This window comes from Mustelus asterias, chromosome 1 (genome assembly GCF_964213995.1).
Source record: "Mustelus asterias chromosome 1, sMusAst1.hap1.1, whole genome shotgun sequence".
NCBI lineage: Eukaryota > Metazoa > Chordata > Chondrichthyes > Carcharhiniformes > Triakidae > Mustelus > Mustelus asterias.
The window spans coordinates 157944809-157962732 of NC_135801.1; the positions used below are offsets into that span (position 1 = coordinate 157944809).

The window sequence follows — 17924 nt, forward strand, 5'->3', positions numbered from 1 at the left end:
GAAGAAGACCTTGACAGAATTAAGGATGACCTGCTTTTTTCTTCTGTGATGTCCCAAATTACATCCAACACAACGTTAGTGAGTGTATTTTATCAGTCCACGTTTAAGAACTATCTCTCTCCCTTCACATGTTCTTTGCCACAACACCATATTCATTGTGCTGTCCAACTTGTTTTTTTAACAACTTTAAAAAAAGAACATCAGAACACATTGGAAAAAGATATCTTGTTTTATCCTTGATGACATTTAAGCCCCAAGACATGATTTGTTAAGTTAAAAGTGAGCGGGCTTCATGAGGCCATTGACAATTATCTGAAGATTTGTGACCTGTGTATCAGCAACATGTTTTCCACTGCCTGTGATTTTAGATAATGTGGATATGCTGGGGGGCTCACAATGCCAATAACTGCAGAAAGTGCTGCGCTCTATCTCCCTCTCCTGGAACACTGGCTCCATATTAGGCTGAGGGAAGAGCAGCCAGCCCCTGGATTTCAGCTGTGCCATTCAGCCATCCAGATGCTCTGTGAATACATACACTTGAACTTTGGAGTGGGCGCCAGTGCTGTACAACATGGCCCAAAGGAAAGAGAAGATTTTGAAATTTGTACAGCGCACTTGACCAGAGCAGAGGGAGACAAAGAAAATCTTGGAATACGTTTTGGGAATGTCCCAATCTTTTTTGATTCTCCAAGTGACCAAGACAGCAGGAAAACCAGAAAGAAAAAGAGGAGCAGCAAAGGCCCTGTGCTGGATGTTGGATATATCTGGGTGACTGAAGTGAGGAAGCACAGTCCTGCTGCAAAGTGTGAGAAGATTAAAATCCGAGATGAGGTGTTGTTGTTGAATGGACAGCTAATGGTTGGTGTTGATGTTGCGGGTGCCAGGTAAGCACTGAACATGCTATGAATGTGGATTATTGCTGACAAAAAAGGACACGTTAAAGCTTTTCATCTTGTACTCATCAGGACACTCTTCCCCTTATACTGATATTCATGCAAATAACAACTTATACTGTATGAGAAGAGTGCTGATTGGTTGGCAAGTGAACTCTGATTAGCAGAGGTGTTGCCATGGAGAATGCACCAGTTGGTGGTGATTAACTGATAACTTCCAAGCATTGTTTGAAATTTAAATGAGGCAGTTTGACCCTGACTGGTCAAGGCACTGCCCTGGGGAATGAATCAACACAATAAGAGTTTTAACAACACCAGGTTAAAGTCCAACAGGTTTATTTGGTAGCAAATGCCATTAGCTACCATTTGCTACCAAATAAACCTGTTGGACTTTAACCTGGTGTTGTTAAAACTCTTACTGTGTTTGCCCCAGTCCAACGCCGGCATCTCCACAGAATGAATCAACAGACAGCAGTCACTAGTTTTGTTTAGCTGAAACAGGTGCAATGTGAGTTGATTTCTTTCTTTCCACAAAGAACAGGGCCTTTTATATGTGGCTTCCAGTGCATGCCAACGTACTGTTGGGTTTGGTCTGTACCTTGCCTGTTGTGCCCTGATGAGTGCAAAACAAAAGCTTCGATGTGTAACTGTTCTCAGCAGTAATTAAGTTCTGTACTACCGAACGACTAAGTATGGATTCGGCGATCTTTGAACATTGAACTGCCCATTCAGTTAGAAACAGTCAAGAGTAGGCTGGTTTAATATAACCTTTAATTATTTGGCATAAGCATACATAATATAAACAGTAGAGACCAACAATGAAGAGAAATTAACGTACGTAATTTTCTGAACTGTCATGGATAGGTATCCTACAATTTTAGTGTCATCAGCTGAATCACAGGATGTTATATATTGAACATTTTCAAAGGATAGTAATTCACATGTTGTCTATGGCGTGTAATTTGAGCCTGAGGTGTTGGTGAAGAATGATTCTCACACTTCTGGTATATGTGTGAGACGGGGGTGTCAATCATGAAAAAAGGAGCATGTGTGAAAACATTATTTTGCACCTAGCTAGAAAAGGAATCAAAAATATCTTTGCATCTCTGATTTGCTCTATTTATTTATAGCGAATTCTCCTATACTTTGGATTTCAACCATTTGTCTTTATGACTCCTGTGATGTGTTTAAAAGTGTTTCTAATAACTGTTTCTGTGCTTCTCAATAATGTACATAATAATTAAAGTACACTCATTATTGCTTATTATACTAATATTTTACCAGATACTTTGCTCACAAAAAAATAAAAGTCCCAGTTTGGATATTATTATTGAAAGATAAAGAAAATTCAAAAATCGGTTCTAATGTGCAACTTGGTGCCACATGGAGTAATTTGAGGCAAACGGCAGAGATTAAAGCAAAAGCTAGATAAACACTTGGGTGACAAAGGGGATAGAAAGATATGTTCATCAGGTTAGATGAAGTAAGTTGAGATGCGGCTCGATATTATAACATGTATGAATCTCCACCTCTAAGAGAGCTCATTCTTCCCCAGTCCAGAGGGAGTTTTAGATTCTTTGTAATATTCATATTCCACACAGAACAAAGGTGTTATTAGAGGGCTCTGATGAAGGGTTGAGCTCTGATGAAAGATCATCCAGTCTTGAAACATGAGCTCTGTTTTCTCTCCGTGGATTCTGTCAGACCTGCTGAGATTTTCCAGCATTTTCTACTTTTGTTTCAGATTCCAGCATCCACAGTGTTTTGCTTTTATGTTATTAGAGGGAATGTTGCAATTATTTAACAATTTCCTATGAATATATACAATTTAAATTTAAATAATCTGTTGAGGCAGACTTTTTCATAAGTGTAACATAACCTTAATGTAGTGTTTGCTGTACAAATCTTCTGAATAAAAATAATTCACCCGATGCTCAGAAACACCTCAACACAGGATAAATTCTAAACATCTCTAGGACATTTAACAGAAAAGGGTCCATTTTGCTCTTGTATGGCGTTGTAGAAAAGCTTCTTTCATCATTTTTTCTAATGATAGGGCCTTATCCTTAAAAGGTAAGTGACCATTAAATTGACCAGTACTGTGGGAGTGTACAGATGTGTTAAGAGTACATTATTGTGCATGAAGTGTTCTTCTGCATTTAACAGTATTGAAATTAAGGCTGGATTCCACACTTGCCCACCAGCATGTTTGAAGGTAGGCAAGCTTGTTATATCCATTGGGTGGCCTGCCTACCACCTAAACATCTGCCATTGCCCCCACCTCAATTGTAGCTGTGGTGGGGCCAGCATTGGGCAATCCACTTGCAAGTGAGACCATTAAATGGGCAATTAAATCCCAGCAGTGGGAAAGGCCAATGCCAAGTGGCCATCCCAGCAGGTTTCCCTAAGCAGGTTGGTGGGGGAGTCATTAGTGGGTCACCTGGGCATATTGGACAGTACCATTCCCCTGCCCAAAGTTTTACCTCCACTCCCTTCATCCTCCTCATCAGGACCTGCCAACTTGACACCCTCAAACACTCACCCAGATTTTGGATCCAGAAACCCTCTTGAGGTATGGCTTTCTGTTAAAGAGGAGCAGAAATCCTACCTCCAGCCTATTAATAGCCAATTGTTTTCAAATGCCCCCATGGCTTCTCCCCTCCCTGTCTCTGTGATCTCCTCCAGCTGCAGCACACCCTGCTGAGATATCTGCATTCCTCTAATTCAAGCCTCCAGAGCATTCTCATTTTTAATTGCTTCACCATTGGTGACTGTGCCTTCAGCTGCCCTGACTCTAAGTCTGGAATTCCATCCCCTAAGCCTCTACCTTGCTTTCTTCCTTGAAGACACTCCTTAAAGTCTACCTACTGGACCGAATCTGGCCCAATATCATCATATGTGGCTCAGTATCAGGACTTGTGTTATTATGTCCCTGTGAGGCACCTTGGAGTGTTTCATTATATTAAATATGCCGTATTTATCCAAGTTGTCCTTGTAATGGGAGGCAAATTGCCCTCGTAGAAACCTGATGACAACAATTCCTGAGTTGTCGTTTTGTTGCTTTTGGGTCCAAGGGATCATGTTATTAACTAGATATGCCTTTATGTTTGGCTTTTTAAATAAAGGAGTTATTGCTGCTTCCGCACTTGCTGTAGATCATCATTAGCATTTACATTCAGTGAGAGAGCCTGTGTTCAGTAATGTAACTCCTCCCATTCTCCTGAACTTGCATCCCTCACTATTCTGTGAGATTTATTTGGAAATAGACAAGTGGAAAAACCGCAGGGACTTTAGTATTACTGAAACCACTCTCCTGAGCTGCCACAAGAGGGTATGAATCACTCTCACTGCTTTTACTCAATGCTATCTATAATTTGAGCATACAAAATAAGAGTGGAAGTAGGCCATATGGCCCCTCAAGGCTGCCCTGCCAATCAATTATAATTGGCCTTCTGCCTCAGCTTCTGCTCCAGCGCTCTTGATTCCATAAGTACCCAAAAATCTATCAACCTCTGTCTTGAATGTACTCCATGACTGACAGCCACAGCTCTCCACAGTAGAGGATTCCAAAGATTCCTAACCCTTTGAGTGAGGAAGTTTCTCCACATCTCAGCCATAAATGGCTGACCTCTTCTTCTGATTCACTGATCCAGCCGGAGGGAACATCCTCCCAGCATCTACCTTGTCAGGCGCCTTGGTTTTGTCATTGGAGTGAAACAGGCCTTCGCCCGCAGTGCGAAATAGATTCAGCAATTACTGCACCAGTTTTTATTTTCCATTAACCTGGAGAAGACTGCAGCGTTCTTCAGTTTCAAACCAAGTAAAAGTGAGACATGGAAATAAGTCTTCAAAAATAATCTAACCATTGTTCTTTGAGCTTTCGTGGAAAGAAGATTGGCACAGTGAAAAATCATTTGCTGATTCTCCCATTTCATGTGCTGGTGCAGACCAATTTCATTCCTTATGTGTTTTAATGAGATCACCCCATTCTTGAGGTCTCACCAGTACCTTGTATAGTTGCAGAAAGGCTTCCCTACTCGTATACTCCAACCCCTTGAAATAAGGGCTAGCATCCATTAGTCTTCCGGATTACCTGCTGCACCGATGTGCCAGCTTTATGTGTTTCATGCACAAGTACCCCCAAGTCCCTTTGTGTTGTAACTTTCTGCAGTTTTTCTCCATTTAAATAATATTCTGCTCTTTTGTTCTCCCTTCCAAAATGAACATCTTCACATTTTTTCATTATACTTTATTTGCCAACTTTTTGCCCACTTAACCTATCAATATCTCCTTGTAAACTGTTTGTATCCCTCTCACAACTTGCCTTTCCACTTATTTTTGTGTCATCTCCCAATTTGGCTACATTACATTCGCTTCCTTCCTCCAAGTCATTAATATATATTATAAATAGTTGCAGTCCCAACACTGATCCCTGTAGAACCCCACTAGTTACAGGTTGCCAGTCTGAAAAGGAAACCCTTACCCCACACACTGTTTCCTGCCCATTAGACAATTTTCTATCCATGCCAATATATTACTTCCAACATCATGGGCTCTTATCTTTTGTGTGGTATCTTGTTGAACACCTTCTGGAAGTCCAAATACAACACATCTACTGGTTCCCCTCTATCTATTTAATCAGACACAATTTCCCTTGCATGAAGCCATGTTGACTCTGCTTGATTAGATTATGATTTTCCAAATGTGCTGCAATTACTTCCTTAATAAATGATTGCAAAACTTTTCCAACAATAGATGTTGGCTAATCGGCTTATTTTTGCCTCCCTCCCTTTTTGAATAGGTGTGTCACATTGCCAGTTTCCCAATTCTCCGGTATTTCTCCAGAATCCATGGATTTTTGTAAAATTACAACCAATGCATCCACTATCTCTGTAGCTACTTCTTTTAGAATCCTAGGGTGCAAACCATCAGAGCCAGAGACCTTATCTGCCTTTAGCCCCATTAGTTTGTCTAATACTATCTCTTTAGTGATAGTAATGGTACTTAGTTCCTCCCCCGTATTCTTTAGTATTAATGGGATGTTTGACGTATCTTCCACTGTAAACACTTATGTAGAATATATGTTTACCTTCTCTGCCATTTCCTTATTCCCCATAATTATCTCCCCAGATTCATTTTCTAAGGGGCCTGTGTTCACTTTGACCTTTCTCTTCCTTTTTATATATTTAAAGAAGCTCTTATTGTCAGTTTTTATATTCCTCACTAGTTTTCTCTCAGTTTATTTTCTCTCTCTTTATTGTCTTTTTAGTCCTTCTTTGCTGGATTCTGAATTTATCCCAGTCTTCAGGGTAATCACTGACTTTTGCCTCCTTGTATGCTTTTTCTTTCAACTTAACACTCTTCTCATCTTCCTTGGTGAGCCATGGTTGGTTTATCCCTCTCTTAGAATCTTTCCTCCTCACTGGGATATATTTTTGCTGAGAGTCATGCATTACCTTCTTAAGTGCTTGCCACGGCTTACTGTCCTTCCTGCTAATCTATCTGCCCAGTCCACTTCAGCTAACTCTATCTTCATTTCATTGTAATTGCATTTATTTAAGTTAAACACAGTTGTTTCTGGCCCAAGTTTCTCATTCCCAAACTGAATATTAAACTGAAAATTAAATCATGTTGCGATCACTACCTCCGAGGGAATCTTTGACTCTGAGGTTATTTATTAAATCTGCCTCATTACCCATTACCAGATCCAAGATAGCCTGTTCCCTGGTTGGCTCTATAGCATATTAGAACATAGAACATAGAACAGTACAGCACAGAACAGGCCCTTCGGCCCACGATGTTGTGCCGACCTTCATCTGAAACCAAGATCAAGCTATCCCACTCCCTACCATCCTGGTGTGCTCCATGTGCCTATCCAATAACCGCTTAAATGTTCCTAAAGTGTCTGACTCCACTATCACTGCAGGCTCTGGGAAACTATCTCTAATGTAATGCATGAATTTGTTGACAAAGCTACCCTTTCCACCTGATTAACCCGATCAACATGAAGTTTAAAGTCACCCATAATTATTGCTCTATTCTTTTTACATGCTCCTATTGTTTGTTGTTTTCTCTCCTTTCCTACTATGTGGCTACTGTTTGGGGGTCTATACACTATTCCTACCAATGTCTTCTTTTGTTTGCTGTTTTTTAACTTCACCCAATTGGACTTGGCATCATCCTAACCTAGATTTTTTAAAATTTAATCTCTTATTAAAAGTGCTACCCCACCACTTTTTCCTTCCTTCCTATCTTTCCAAAAGGTCAAATATTCTTGGATATTAAGTTCCCAGTTTTGATCTCCTTTTAATGTTCATCTATTCACTTTAATTACAATAGCTTCACAATGTGGCAAACATACACATAGTCAGTGAATAGACTGGTGTTGATTTGTGAGTGTACCTCAGGAAAGGCTGTAATCCTAGCTGCCTGTGGCTCTCTAACAAGTGAAGATAAAATGTAGTTTGCTCTCATTGAATTGAGACCCTCAATGACTTCTGTTGCTGAACAGTAGATGGCAAATCAGAAGATGTTCCAGATATCTCTAGCTCCAGCTTGGAAGGAAATGGCAACAGAAAATGCTGGGAATCCTCAGCAGGTCCGGCAGCATCTATGGAGGGAGATGCAGAGTTAATGTTTTGGGTCCAATGTGACACCACTTGGGAAGTGAAGAGAGGCAGAAATGTGATGGGTTTTATGCTATTGAAAATGGGGGAGGGGACAGGTGGAGGAAAAAGGAAAGGTCAGGGATAGGTTAGAGGGCAGTGGAGATTAAGTTACAAAAGTGCCATGGAATAACAGTCAAACAGCATGGGATTGATGGTCGTAAAGGAATAAAGCCTTGGTCCAGAGTCATAGAGTCATAGAGGTTTACAGCATGGAAACAGGCCCTTCGGCCCAACTTGTCCATGCCGCCTTTTTTTTTGTTAAAACCCCTAAACTAATCCCAATTGCCTGCCCATATCCCTCTATGCCCATCGTACCCATGTAACTATCTAAATGCTTTTTAAAAGATTTTTAAAAAATTGTACCCACCTCTACTACTACCTCTGGCAGCTTGTTCCAGACACTCACCACCCTCTGTGTGAAAAAATTGCCCCTTGGGATTCTTTTGTATCTCTCCCCTCTCACCTTAAACCTATGCCCTCTAGTTTTAGACCACCCCACCTTTGGGAAAGGATATTGACTATCTACCTTGTCTATGCCCCTCATTATTTTATAAGGTCACCCCTCAGCCTCCTACGCTCCAGAGAAAAAAGTCCTAGTCTATCCAGCCTCTCCTTATAACTCAATCCATGAAGTCCCGGTAGCATCCTAGTAAATCTTTTCTGCACTCTTTCTAGTTTAATAATATCCTTTCTATAATAGGGTGACCAGAATTGCACACAGTAGTCCAAGTGTGGCCTTACCAATGTCTTGTACAACTTCAACAAGACGTCCCTACTCCTGAATTCAATGTTCTGACCGATGAAACCAAGCATGCCGAATGCCTTCTTCACCACTCTGTCCACCTGTGACTCCACTTTCAAGGAGCTATGAACATGTACCCCTAGATTTCTTTGTTCTGTAACTCTCCCCAACACCCTACCATTAACTAAGTCCTGCCCTAGTTCAATCTGCCAAAATGCATTAGCTTGCATTGTTTAAATTAAACTCCATCTGCCATTCATCAGCCCACTGGCCCAATTGATCAAGATCCCGCTGCAATTGGAGATAACCTTCCTCACTGTTCACCATGCCACCAATCCTGGTGTCATCAGCAAACTTACTAACCATGCCCCCTATATTCTCATCCAAATCATTAATATAAATGACAAACAACAGTGGGCCCAGCACTGATCCCTGAGGCACAACGCTGGTCACAGGCCTCCAGTTTGAAAAGCAACCCTCTACAACCACCCTCTGGCCTCTGTCAAGAAGCCAATTTTGTATTCATTTAGATACCTCACCCTGGATCCCGTGAGATTTAACTTTATGCAATAACCTACCATGCGGTACCTTGTCAAAGGCCTTGCTAAAGTCCATGTAGACAACATCAACTGCACTGCCCTCATCTACCTTCTTGGTTACCCCTTCAAAAAACTCAGTGAAATTTGTGAGACATGATTTTCCACTCACTAAGCCATGCTGACTGTCCCTAATCAGTCTTTGCATCGCTAAATGCCTGTAGATCCTGTCTCTCAAAATACCTTCCAACAATTTACCCACCACAGATGTGAGGCTCACTGGCCTGTAGTTCCCAGGCTTTTCCCTGCAGCCCTTTTTAAACAAAAGCACAACTTTTGCCACTCTCCAATCTTCAGGCACCTCACCCGTGACTATCGATGATTCAAATATCTCGGCTAGGGGACCAGCAATTTCCTCCCTAGCTTCCCACAACATCCTGGGATATACCTCATCATGTCCCTGGGATTTATCTACCTTGATGCACTTTAAGACTTCCAGCACCTCCTTCTCTATAATATGTACACTCCTCAAGACATCAATATTTATTTCCCCAAGTTCCCTAACAGCAAACAGTTAACAGCAGAGTAAAGGTCAGTGCTATCTGAAAGCAAAATAGCAGAACATGTTAATAGCAGAATGAAGGTTAGTGCTGTCTGAAAGCAAAACATGAGAACAAGATACAGAATGGCGCTAGGGAGAACTAATACAAATGGATGACAGCTTGGAAGGAACCAGATGCATCAGCACAGTTATCGTCACAGCCACTGGCAATGGGACCCTTGCTCTGCTCCAAGATTGGAGTTATAGCTGTGGCAGGTAGAATATTTAAATGACAGCATCCTAATGGTAGTCTCTACATCTCGCACATTATTCATCGCTGAAGTTCAAGCAGGAGACGCCCTAAATATCTTGGGCAGATACATTCTCCTGCTCAGGACCCATCTCCCCTTCCTCCCTGTTCCAGCTGCTTGTCCTGCTCAGTGTGGCCTCTATTCATTCTTCAATTTATTTTGGGGGGGGTGGGTGGAATGCTCTATTCGCGTACCCAAGTGTAGGAGCAACTACTTGGTGCAGAGTCCTTGAAATCAGTAAAAACCTCTCTGGCATTTGCAACACCAGTCCCTGTGGACTACAACCTGAAACAGCTATAGAGGGCACTATACGCGTGTTGAAACGGAGCAACAGCTCGAAGAAATAAATGAGCAAGTAAACAGTTGATGATCCCTTTAAATTGCACTGTTGGGGTGTCCTTCCTGTCACTGAATAAATGTTCAGTTGTGTAAGGGTGAGCTGCAGTGTTGAGATCTCAAGTGGGACTTCTGTTGTCAAATCTGAATGACCTGCTCATTAACGTCTGCCTGTTGTACACGCTGTGGCTGACGTCTACTTCGCACCTCTTAACAGCTGCAGCAATATGGCGTCTGGTGCCATTTACCCCAAAAGTGGCACTCTGATGGGCACTCATCACATCCAAAGAAACAGTTGCTAACAAGCCCAATCTTTCGCCTGCCGTGTGCAAAGTGAAAACCAGTCACTGCATTTCACAGCAGGTTTGTGCAGTCCTTGAGTTTCCTGACCAGAGTACATTTCAGAGAAGCAATGGTGTTGTTCACCAGTGTTACGAACGAAGGAGATCATATCTGCGTTTGTTTATTTCCTCATTGGTGGCATAAGCAGACTGAGCACAGGACTGCGCAGCACCCCGATGAGTAAATTCTTCAAAGCAGATGACCTGAAACCAAGTGTGTCTCAAAGCTGCAGCAGCTGTTTCTGTTTTAGCTGGAAAATAATGAGTGGCGACAGGTATTTCTGGCTCTGATTTCCGCGGAGCTGTTGGGGATTTCTTTCAGCTGGATTCATTATAAACCACTTCTGTGGTTAGCAGGAATGTAACCAGTACAATTATATGACCTTCCTTGTGATTGATGAAAACCATCATTAATTCATCTAATAACTGGAGAAAGCTTCTTTTTCTATTATTGACCTCGGTGTAAAATGCTTTGGTCACCTGAGAACTTTATCCATCTGCTTTCTCCAGAGTTTCCGGTTGGCAGGAGTGAGTCATCAGCGAGATTGTTGGTTAAAGGGGGATGAATCTAAACACTAAACACTCAGCCGAAGTCTCAGCCTATTGATACAGTGAGTACTGGGCACCAGAGACCGGGAACGTGTCAAGTAATTGCAGCCTGAGGAGTTGGAGGGATACAATGGACCTTTGGGAGTCACATGTCCTGCCTGTTGTCCAGCAGGCAGGCAGGATGGTGTGGATGCCCGTCAAACACATTTAGTGGTCCAATCGCCTTCCATCCAGCTCTACGCTCACTGTCTGAGACAAATAGTTTATTTGCACTGACATCACCTGTTCAGCACTTCAAACGACATCGGCCTCAATCTCTGTTACCTCACTGGGAACAAATTGAACTCTGCGAAGCTGTTCCCATAACCCAGTAACCTAAAGTTCTAGAATGGTCCTTGTCATTCTTCCCTGAACCCACTCCAACACATCAAGACATTTTTGAAGGCAGGCTTCTCACAATTACATGCACTGGGGGAATACTCCATGATCCCACATAACATCAGGTGGGCTTTCAGCTGAGGGTGGAGTGAGGTCCATCATTCCCTCATTGCCCCATTTAGGACATTATTTCCCCCTATCCTGTATGGGACAAGAGACCATTTGGAGCACTCAGTGTCAGAGTGAACCCTCCCTGCAAACAAATAATTCCAATCAGATTTCCCCACCCTGTTCCCTTATCTCTATTCTCTTTTCCTTCATCCACCTATCCAAAATCTTAAATTGCAACATTGATTTTTCCCTCAACCATTGACCCAGGAAGTAAATTCCAAACTTCACAACTCTATGTACAGAAGTAAATCGTGCTCTCAGTTCTTAACCTCTTACATTTAATCTTGCAATGTACAGCCCCTCATTCTAGACCCTCAAATATAAAGCAATCTGAAACTGGATGTTGTGTGATCAATATTAAATCATAGTTGAGGAAGGTCATTTATATCATCCATAGAAATCTACAGTCCCACCGTAAGTGGATGAAATTGTTTCATCACCACATTGCCTGGATAGGTCGGCTCCAACATACTCAAGAAACTCAACACCATCCAGGACAAAGCAGCCTATCTACCATCTGAAATGTTCACTTCCTCCAACATCGATGTACAATGGTGGCAGCAGTACCATCTACAAGATGCACTGCAGCAACTCAACAAGACTTCTTTGACAGCACTTTTCAAACCCATGGCCTCCATCACCAAGATTCAGACCCCATTTGGAGTATTGTGAGCAGTTTTGGGACCCGTATCTAAGGAAGGAAGTGCTGGCCTTAGAAAGGGTCCAGAAGAGCTTGTCATATAAGGAATAGTTGAGGACTCTGGGTCTGAACTCATTGGAGTTTAGAAGGATGAGGGGGGATCTTCTTGAAACTTACAGGATACTGTGAGGCCTGGATAGAGTGGGGGTGGAGAAGATGTTTCCACTAGTGGGAAAAACTAGAACCAGAGGGTACAACCTTAGATTAAAGAGACAATCCTTTAAAACAGAGATGAGGAGGAATTTCTTCAGCCAGAGAGTGGCGAATCTGTGAAACTCTTTGCCGCAAAAGGCTGTGGAGGCCAAGTCATTGAGTGTCTTTAAGACAGAGATAGATAGGTTCTTGATTAATTTGGGGATCAGGGGTTATGGGGAAAAGGCAGGAGAATGGGAATGAGAAAAATATCAGCTGTGATTGAATGGCAGAGCAAACTTGATGGGCCGAGTGGCCTAATTCTGCTCCTATGTCTTATGATCTAAGAAGGACAAGGGCAACAAATACACGGAAACCCCACGTCTGCAGGCTCCTCTCTAAGCCACTCAACATTCTGGTTGGAAACTATATTGTTGTTTCTTCAACGTCTCTGGGTCAAAATCCTGGATCTCCTTCCCTCGCAGCACTGTGGGTGTATCTACACCACATGGACTTCAAAAGTTTAAGAAGGCGGCTCACCACCACCATCTCATGGACAATTAACGGGCAACAAATGCTGGTCTAGCCAGAGATGCCCACATCCCGTGAATACATTTTAAAAAACCCAGCAGTTGTCTCTGGATAGTGATCAGATGTGAGTTCCCTGATCAATTTCCCTCCCTAATTCAAGGGGGCCATCTTCATTTCTTTTATTGCCTTGCTTGTTATAATCTGCTATTTTGTTTCCTTTATTCTGTCCTGAGATATGTACATCACCAGCATTTATTGCCCATCTCTAATTTAACTTGAGACGGTCATGGTAAACTACCTTCTTGAACCGGTGCAGGCCATTTAGCTCTGTAGCAGTTTTGAAACAACTGAGTGGCTGCTAGATTATTTCAGAGAGCAGTTAAGAGTTGACCACATCAGTGATTCTGGAGTCACATGTAGGTCAGATCAGGTAAGATTTCCTTCCCTAAAGGATATTAGTGAATCAGGTGGGTTTTTGCAACAATGGATGCTAGTTTTGTGGCACCATCACTGAGGCTGGCTTCCAATTCCAGATTTATTAATTACATTTCAATTCCACCAGCTGGCATGGGGGGGATTTGAATCCTTATTCCCAGAGCAATTGTCTGGGTTTCTGGATTACTACCCCAGTAACTATCATCTCCCTATTAATTCAATGATAACCTGCATTTATATAGCATCTTTAATGTAAATCAACACCCCAGGATGCTTCTTAGATGCATCAGGAAATGAAGTTGAAGAACAAGGGATTAGGAGGATGAAAGAGGAGGGTTTTAGAGAGTGTCTTGGATGGTGAGAGAGAGGTGGAGCGGTTTAGGGAAGAAACGGATTCCATATGGCTAAAGCCAGTGATGAGATGAAAATGCACAGGAGAACAGATACTACAATGTATGATTGGCAGGATTTGATGAATGGAATCCTTCAGGTGCTGAGGCCTCAATCTTTTACTATTTACATCAATGAAATAGATGGCGGGGGCGGGGGTTTGTTGGCGAAGGCATGATAGCAAAATTTGCAGATGACACAAAAGAGAGGCAGGAAAGTTTGTTGTGTAGATGACATGCAGAGTTTTCTGATGGATCTAACTAGGCTGAGTGAGTGGTCAAAAGTCTGGCAGATGGGGTATAATGGGAATAAGTTTGAAGTTGTTCACTTTGGCAAGAAGAATAAGAACGCAGGGTATTATTTAAGTGGAGAATGACTGCAGAATACTGAGGTGTGGAGAGGTGTTCTCATGCATGAGTCATGGAAAGTTAGTGTGCAGTGCAGCATGTAATCAAGAAGGCTAATGGAATGCTATTCTTTATTATGAAAGGAATTGAACATAAAAATAAGGATTATGGTCCGACGAAGGGTCATCCAGACTTGAAACCTTTACTCTGTTCTCTCTCCATAGATACGGTTAAACTGGCTGAGGTTTTCCAGCATTTTCTGTTTTTGTTTCAGATTCCAGCAGCTGTAATTTGCTATTATTATAAACATAAGGATTTTATACTTTAGTTATACAGAACATTAGGACGGGTTGTCTTATGAGGAATGGTTGGACACACTTGGTTTTTTCCATTAGTGTTTAGAAGAGTGAGGGGTGACTTGACCGAAGTATATATAAGATCCTGAACAGTCTTGACAAGGTGGATATTGAAAGGATGTTTCCCCCTGTGGCTGAGTTCAGAACTAGGGGACACCGTTTTAAAATTAGGGTCACCCTATGGGACAGAGATGAGGTGAAATGTTTTCTCTGAGGATTGTGCAAACTTAGAACTCTTTGCCTCAGAAAGCAGTGGAGGCGGGATCACTGAGTATTTTTAAGAGGGAGATAGATTTTGGTTCGGCAAGGAAATCAAAGGAGCCCTAGGGGAGTTAGTGGTGTAGTGGCATTGTCGCTGGACTAGTAATCCAGAGATCCTATTGTAGATGTTGTAGATATTGTAGTTGTTGGGCAGCTTATGTTGTTGAAATCCAGCGTGCAAGGATAGAGACTGTAACTTGGTGGTGATCCCGGTCATAAGGCTGCAGTTTTTTTTTAAAGTTGCAGATTTTTTTCTTCAGTTGTCAGAATTTCTGAAGGTGTTAGTGGGCAATTGTGACCGGCTGCTCTGTGTATCATGACTGCGCATTTACTTTCAATCCCATGAGTAGAAGGTGGCACCCATGGTGTGATATTACCAGCGAAACCACTGCCAGAACCATTGCCCAATTGAGAACGGCTGTCCATGTCCTGAACTGGTCTTATCAGAGGGCTGGGAGCTCAGTAACCCCCCTGATAGATGTGCTCACTGCTGAGTCTATCAGGGGAGGAAGTGGTCACCAGCATGTTAAAGGAAGGCTGGAAAAGTTTTTTTTTAACTTTGTTGGGGCAAAGTGGGCAGGTCCCAGTGATTGGAGGGATGAATCCTCTAGTCATGGCATTAGGTCTGTGGGAGCCAGGACTATTGGGGCGGTCCTCCATGGGCTGCAGATTGGCCTCTAAGTAAGGCTACTTCCTTGCTCCCTCCTGCACCCCACTGCCAAAGCCCACTGGGAGGCTTGCACAGTTTACCCTGCAGTCTTGCCGCATTGGCACTTCCCTGATGCCAGTAAAATGCCAGTGGGGCTGGAAGTGACCCTTACTTGCCCAATTACTTGGTTTAATTGGTTGGCTGCCTCCAGTGAGCAAGAAGTATTGGCTCCTCCCATTGAGAATATGCTACAGTGCTGCAAAGACATCAGGCTCCCCTCCTGACACCTTCATCTGCCAGTTTACGAGGCTTCCTGCCCCCCTCCAGCCTATCTCCAGAGGGCTGGTAAAATTCAGACTTGGATGTTACCATTTCTCCCACTTTGAACGTTGATGCACTTCAGATGCTGTCCACAGGAGCTTCAGCTTTAACATAATGCACGTGCAAGAGATTTGCCAAAGGAACTGCAAACTCGAGTGTGTGAGCTAAACTCGCTTGCAGTTGATTATATGTGACTGGCCCTTCAGGGGTCAATGATCTAATGTCAACTGTCTTTCACAGTTAGGTTCTACAAATCTAGCTTCTCTTTTGTAACTGTCATGAATCCAGCAAGGCTTCATGACATTTTCAACATTTTTTAACACACCATAAATATGAGATTAATTGTGGCGGTTTTAATTTGCTGCCTTGGAAAATCACAAATGCTTTCACACCATCTCATGAGTTTAAAATTTGTAAAAATTTGTATTTACTTGTAAATTTCAGAAAAAAATGATTACATTTTCCATTAAATAATATCAATTATTGGGTTGCATGACACAGCATCACTTGCAGGCTGTAGTTTGTAGGATAGACACAGCGCTCTGGGGCTGGGAATGGGAATGCTGTCAACTAATGGCGTTTGATAAGAAGTCTTTGAGCATTGTCTTCAGAAAATATTTTTGTCCATTTTGTCTGCCTCCCATCACCTGGATATATGCGCTTAAGCTACAAGACTTAAGCTTTTGGTTTGGACATCACTTCAGATGTCACGCTTGTGTGTGACATCTAGCCCTGGGATTCAGATTAAATCATAGAATCTCTACAGTGCAGAAGAAGGCCATTTGGCCCATCGAGTCTGCACCGACCACAGTCCCACCCAGGCCCTATCCCCATAACCCTATTTATTTGCCCTATTAACCCTCCGACACTGAGGGAGAATTTAGCATGGCCAATCAATCTAACCCGCACATCTTTGGACTGTGGGAGGAAACCGGAGCACCCATGCAGACACAGGGAGAATGTGCAAACTCCACACAGACAGCGACCCAAGCCAGGAATCGAACCCAGGTTCCTGGCGCTGTGAGGCAGTAGTGCTAACCACTGTGCTACCCCTGAAAACTGAAAATGGAATTTCGGTCTGGGTGATGAAATTGATAAAGTGTTATGTCAAAATATGAGGAATATCCATACTTGCTCTGTATAGTGTCCTTCACTTTGATGAACATAAAATCCAAACTGTCCTAAAAAAAGAGACAAACACTCAAACTGCTCCAGAGAATATAAGGGTGACTTCTCACCTCAAGAATGCAATCTAGATCGTGGAGCATAATTATAATTAACCCAAACAAGTCGGAATAGACAAGAACTCTGTGTGGGTACAAAGTGGAAAATATTTTAAGCGTTAGCAATAGTGTTAACAACTTTTTGCTGATTCACAATATGTGAGTTCCCTGAGGCACAAGGGCAGAACAGATTTAGAATAAAGCAGTCTATGTTTCAATGCAACTAATACTTGGATGAAAGTGTGAGGATTTGGACAGGAACTCCACTTAATTGCATGTGTTTCTGATGGGACTGCGTACAATTGTGTACAGTTTTGTTTTGATTTTTTTGACTGCTGTTTTTAATTAAAATTGCATTGGGGACAGCCCTGCTAGTCTAGTTATAAATGTACCACCCAGTATGGGATTGAATTATTCGGTGTGAATTCGGTGTGACTTTCTTGAAGCCCCAAGCACCAGTATATCCTGTTCTGGGATGTTACCATGGTAAGAAGTTTAACAACACCAGGTTAAAGTCCAACAGGTTTATTTGGTAGCAAAAGCCACACAAGCTTTCGGAGCCTTAAGTCCCTTTTGCTACCAAATAAACCTGTTGGACTTTAACCTGGTGTTGTTAAACTTCTTACTATGTTTACCCCAGTCCAACGCCGGCATCTCCACATCATGTTACCATGGTGCAGTGGTTACCTCTCCCCCACCAGCACAGGCCTGCCTCATACAGGCAGCAGGGGAGGATGCCTGAACCTCGCTGCATGAATAGAACAGCATTACTGGCGAGTACTCAGAACTTCCCAAACCCTAAGATTGTCTGGGGGAAGGGTTGGATTAAATGGAGACACTTAATTGCAGATATCTTCAAGACCCCTCAGGGCCTTTGCAGAACCTCCAATTCAATGACTAGTTTTCTGAAGTGTGCCTACTATTGAGCAACCGATGGGCCATCAAAATGAAAAGCCAGACTGGGAAGACTGTTGGCAGCTTACTTCTACTTCTGCATTGAGCTTGCACCAAGTTCAGGTGCAGATCTAGTTCTATCTGTTCCTCAGAAAGCCCAGGAAGAGACCAGCTGAATTTCTGTCCCAACACCATTTCCTGACCTTTACACCTGGGAAA

General features: G+C 42.5%; 1 protein-coding gene across 1 annotated transcript in view; it reads left to right on the top strand.

Annotated features, from left to right (window-relative positions):
* pdzd2 (PDZ domain containing 2) overlaps window positions 1-17924 on the top strand; it is a 486622-nt gene that overhangs the window by 153339 nt on the left and 315359 nt on the right. Inside the window, exon 2 of the mRNA XM_078221651.1 lies at window positions 5-884. Coding sequence (XP_078077777.1) covers window positions 397-884 — 488 coding nt within the window. The 5' untranslated portion in view covers window positions 5-396. The remainder of the gene's footprint in view (window positions 1-4; window positions 885-17924) is intronic.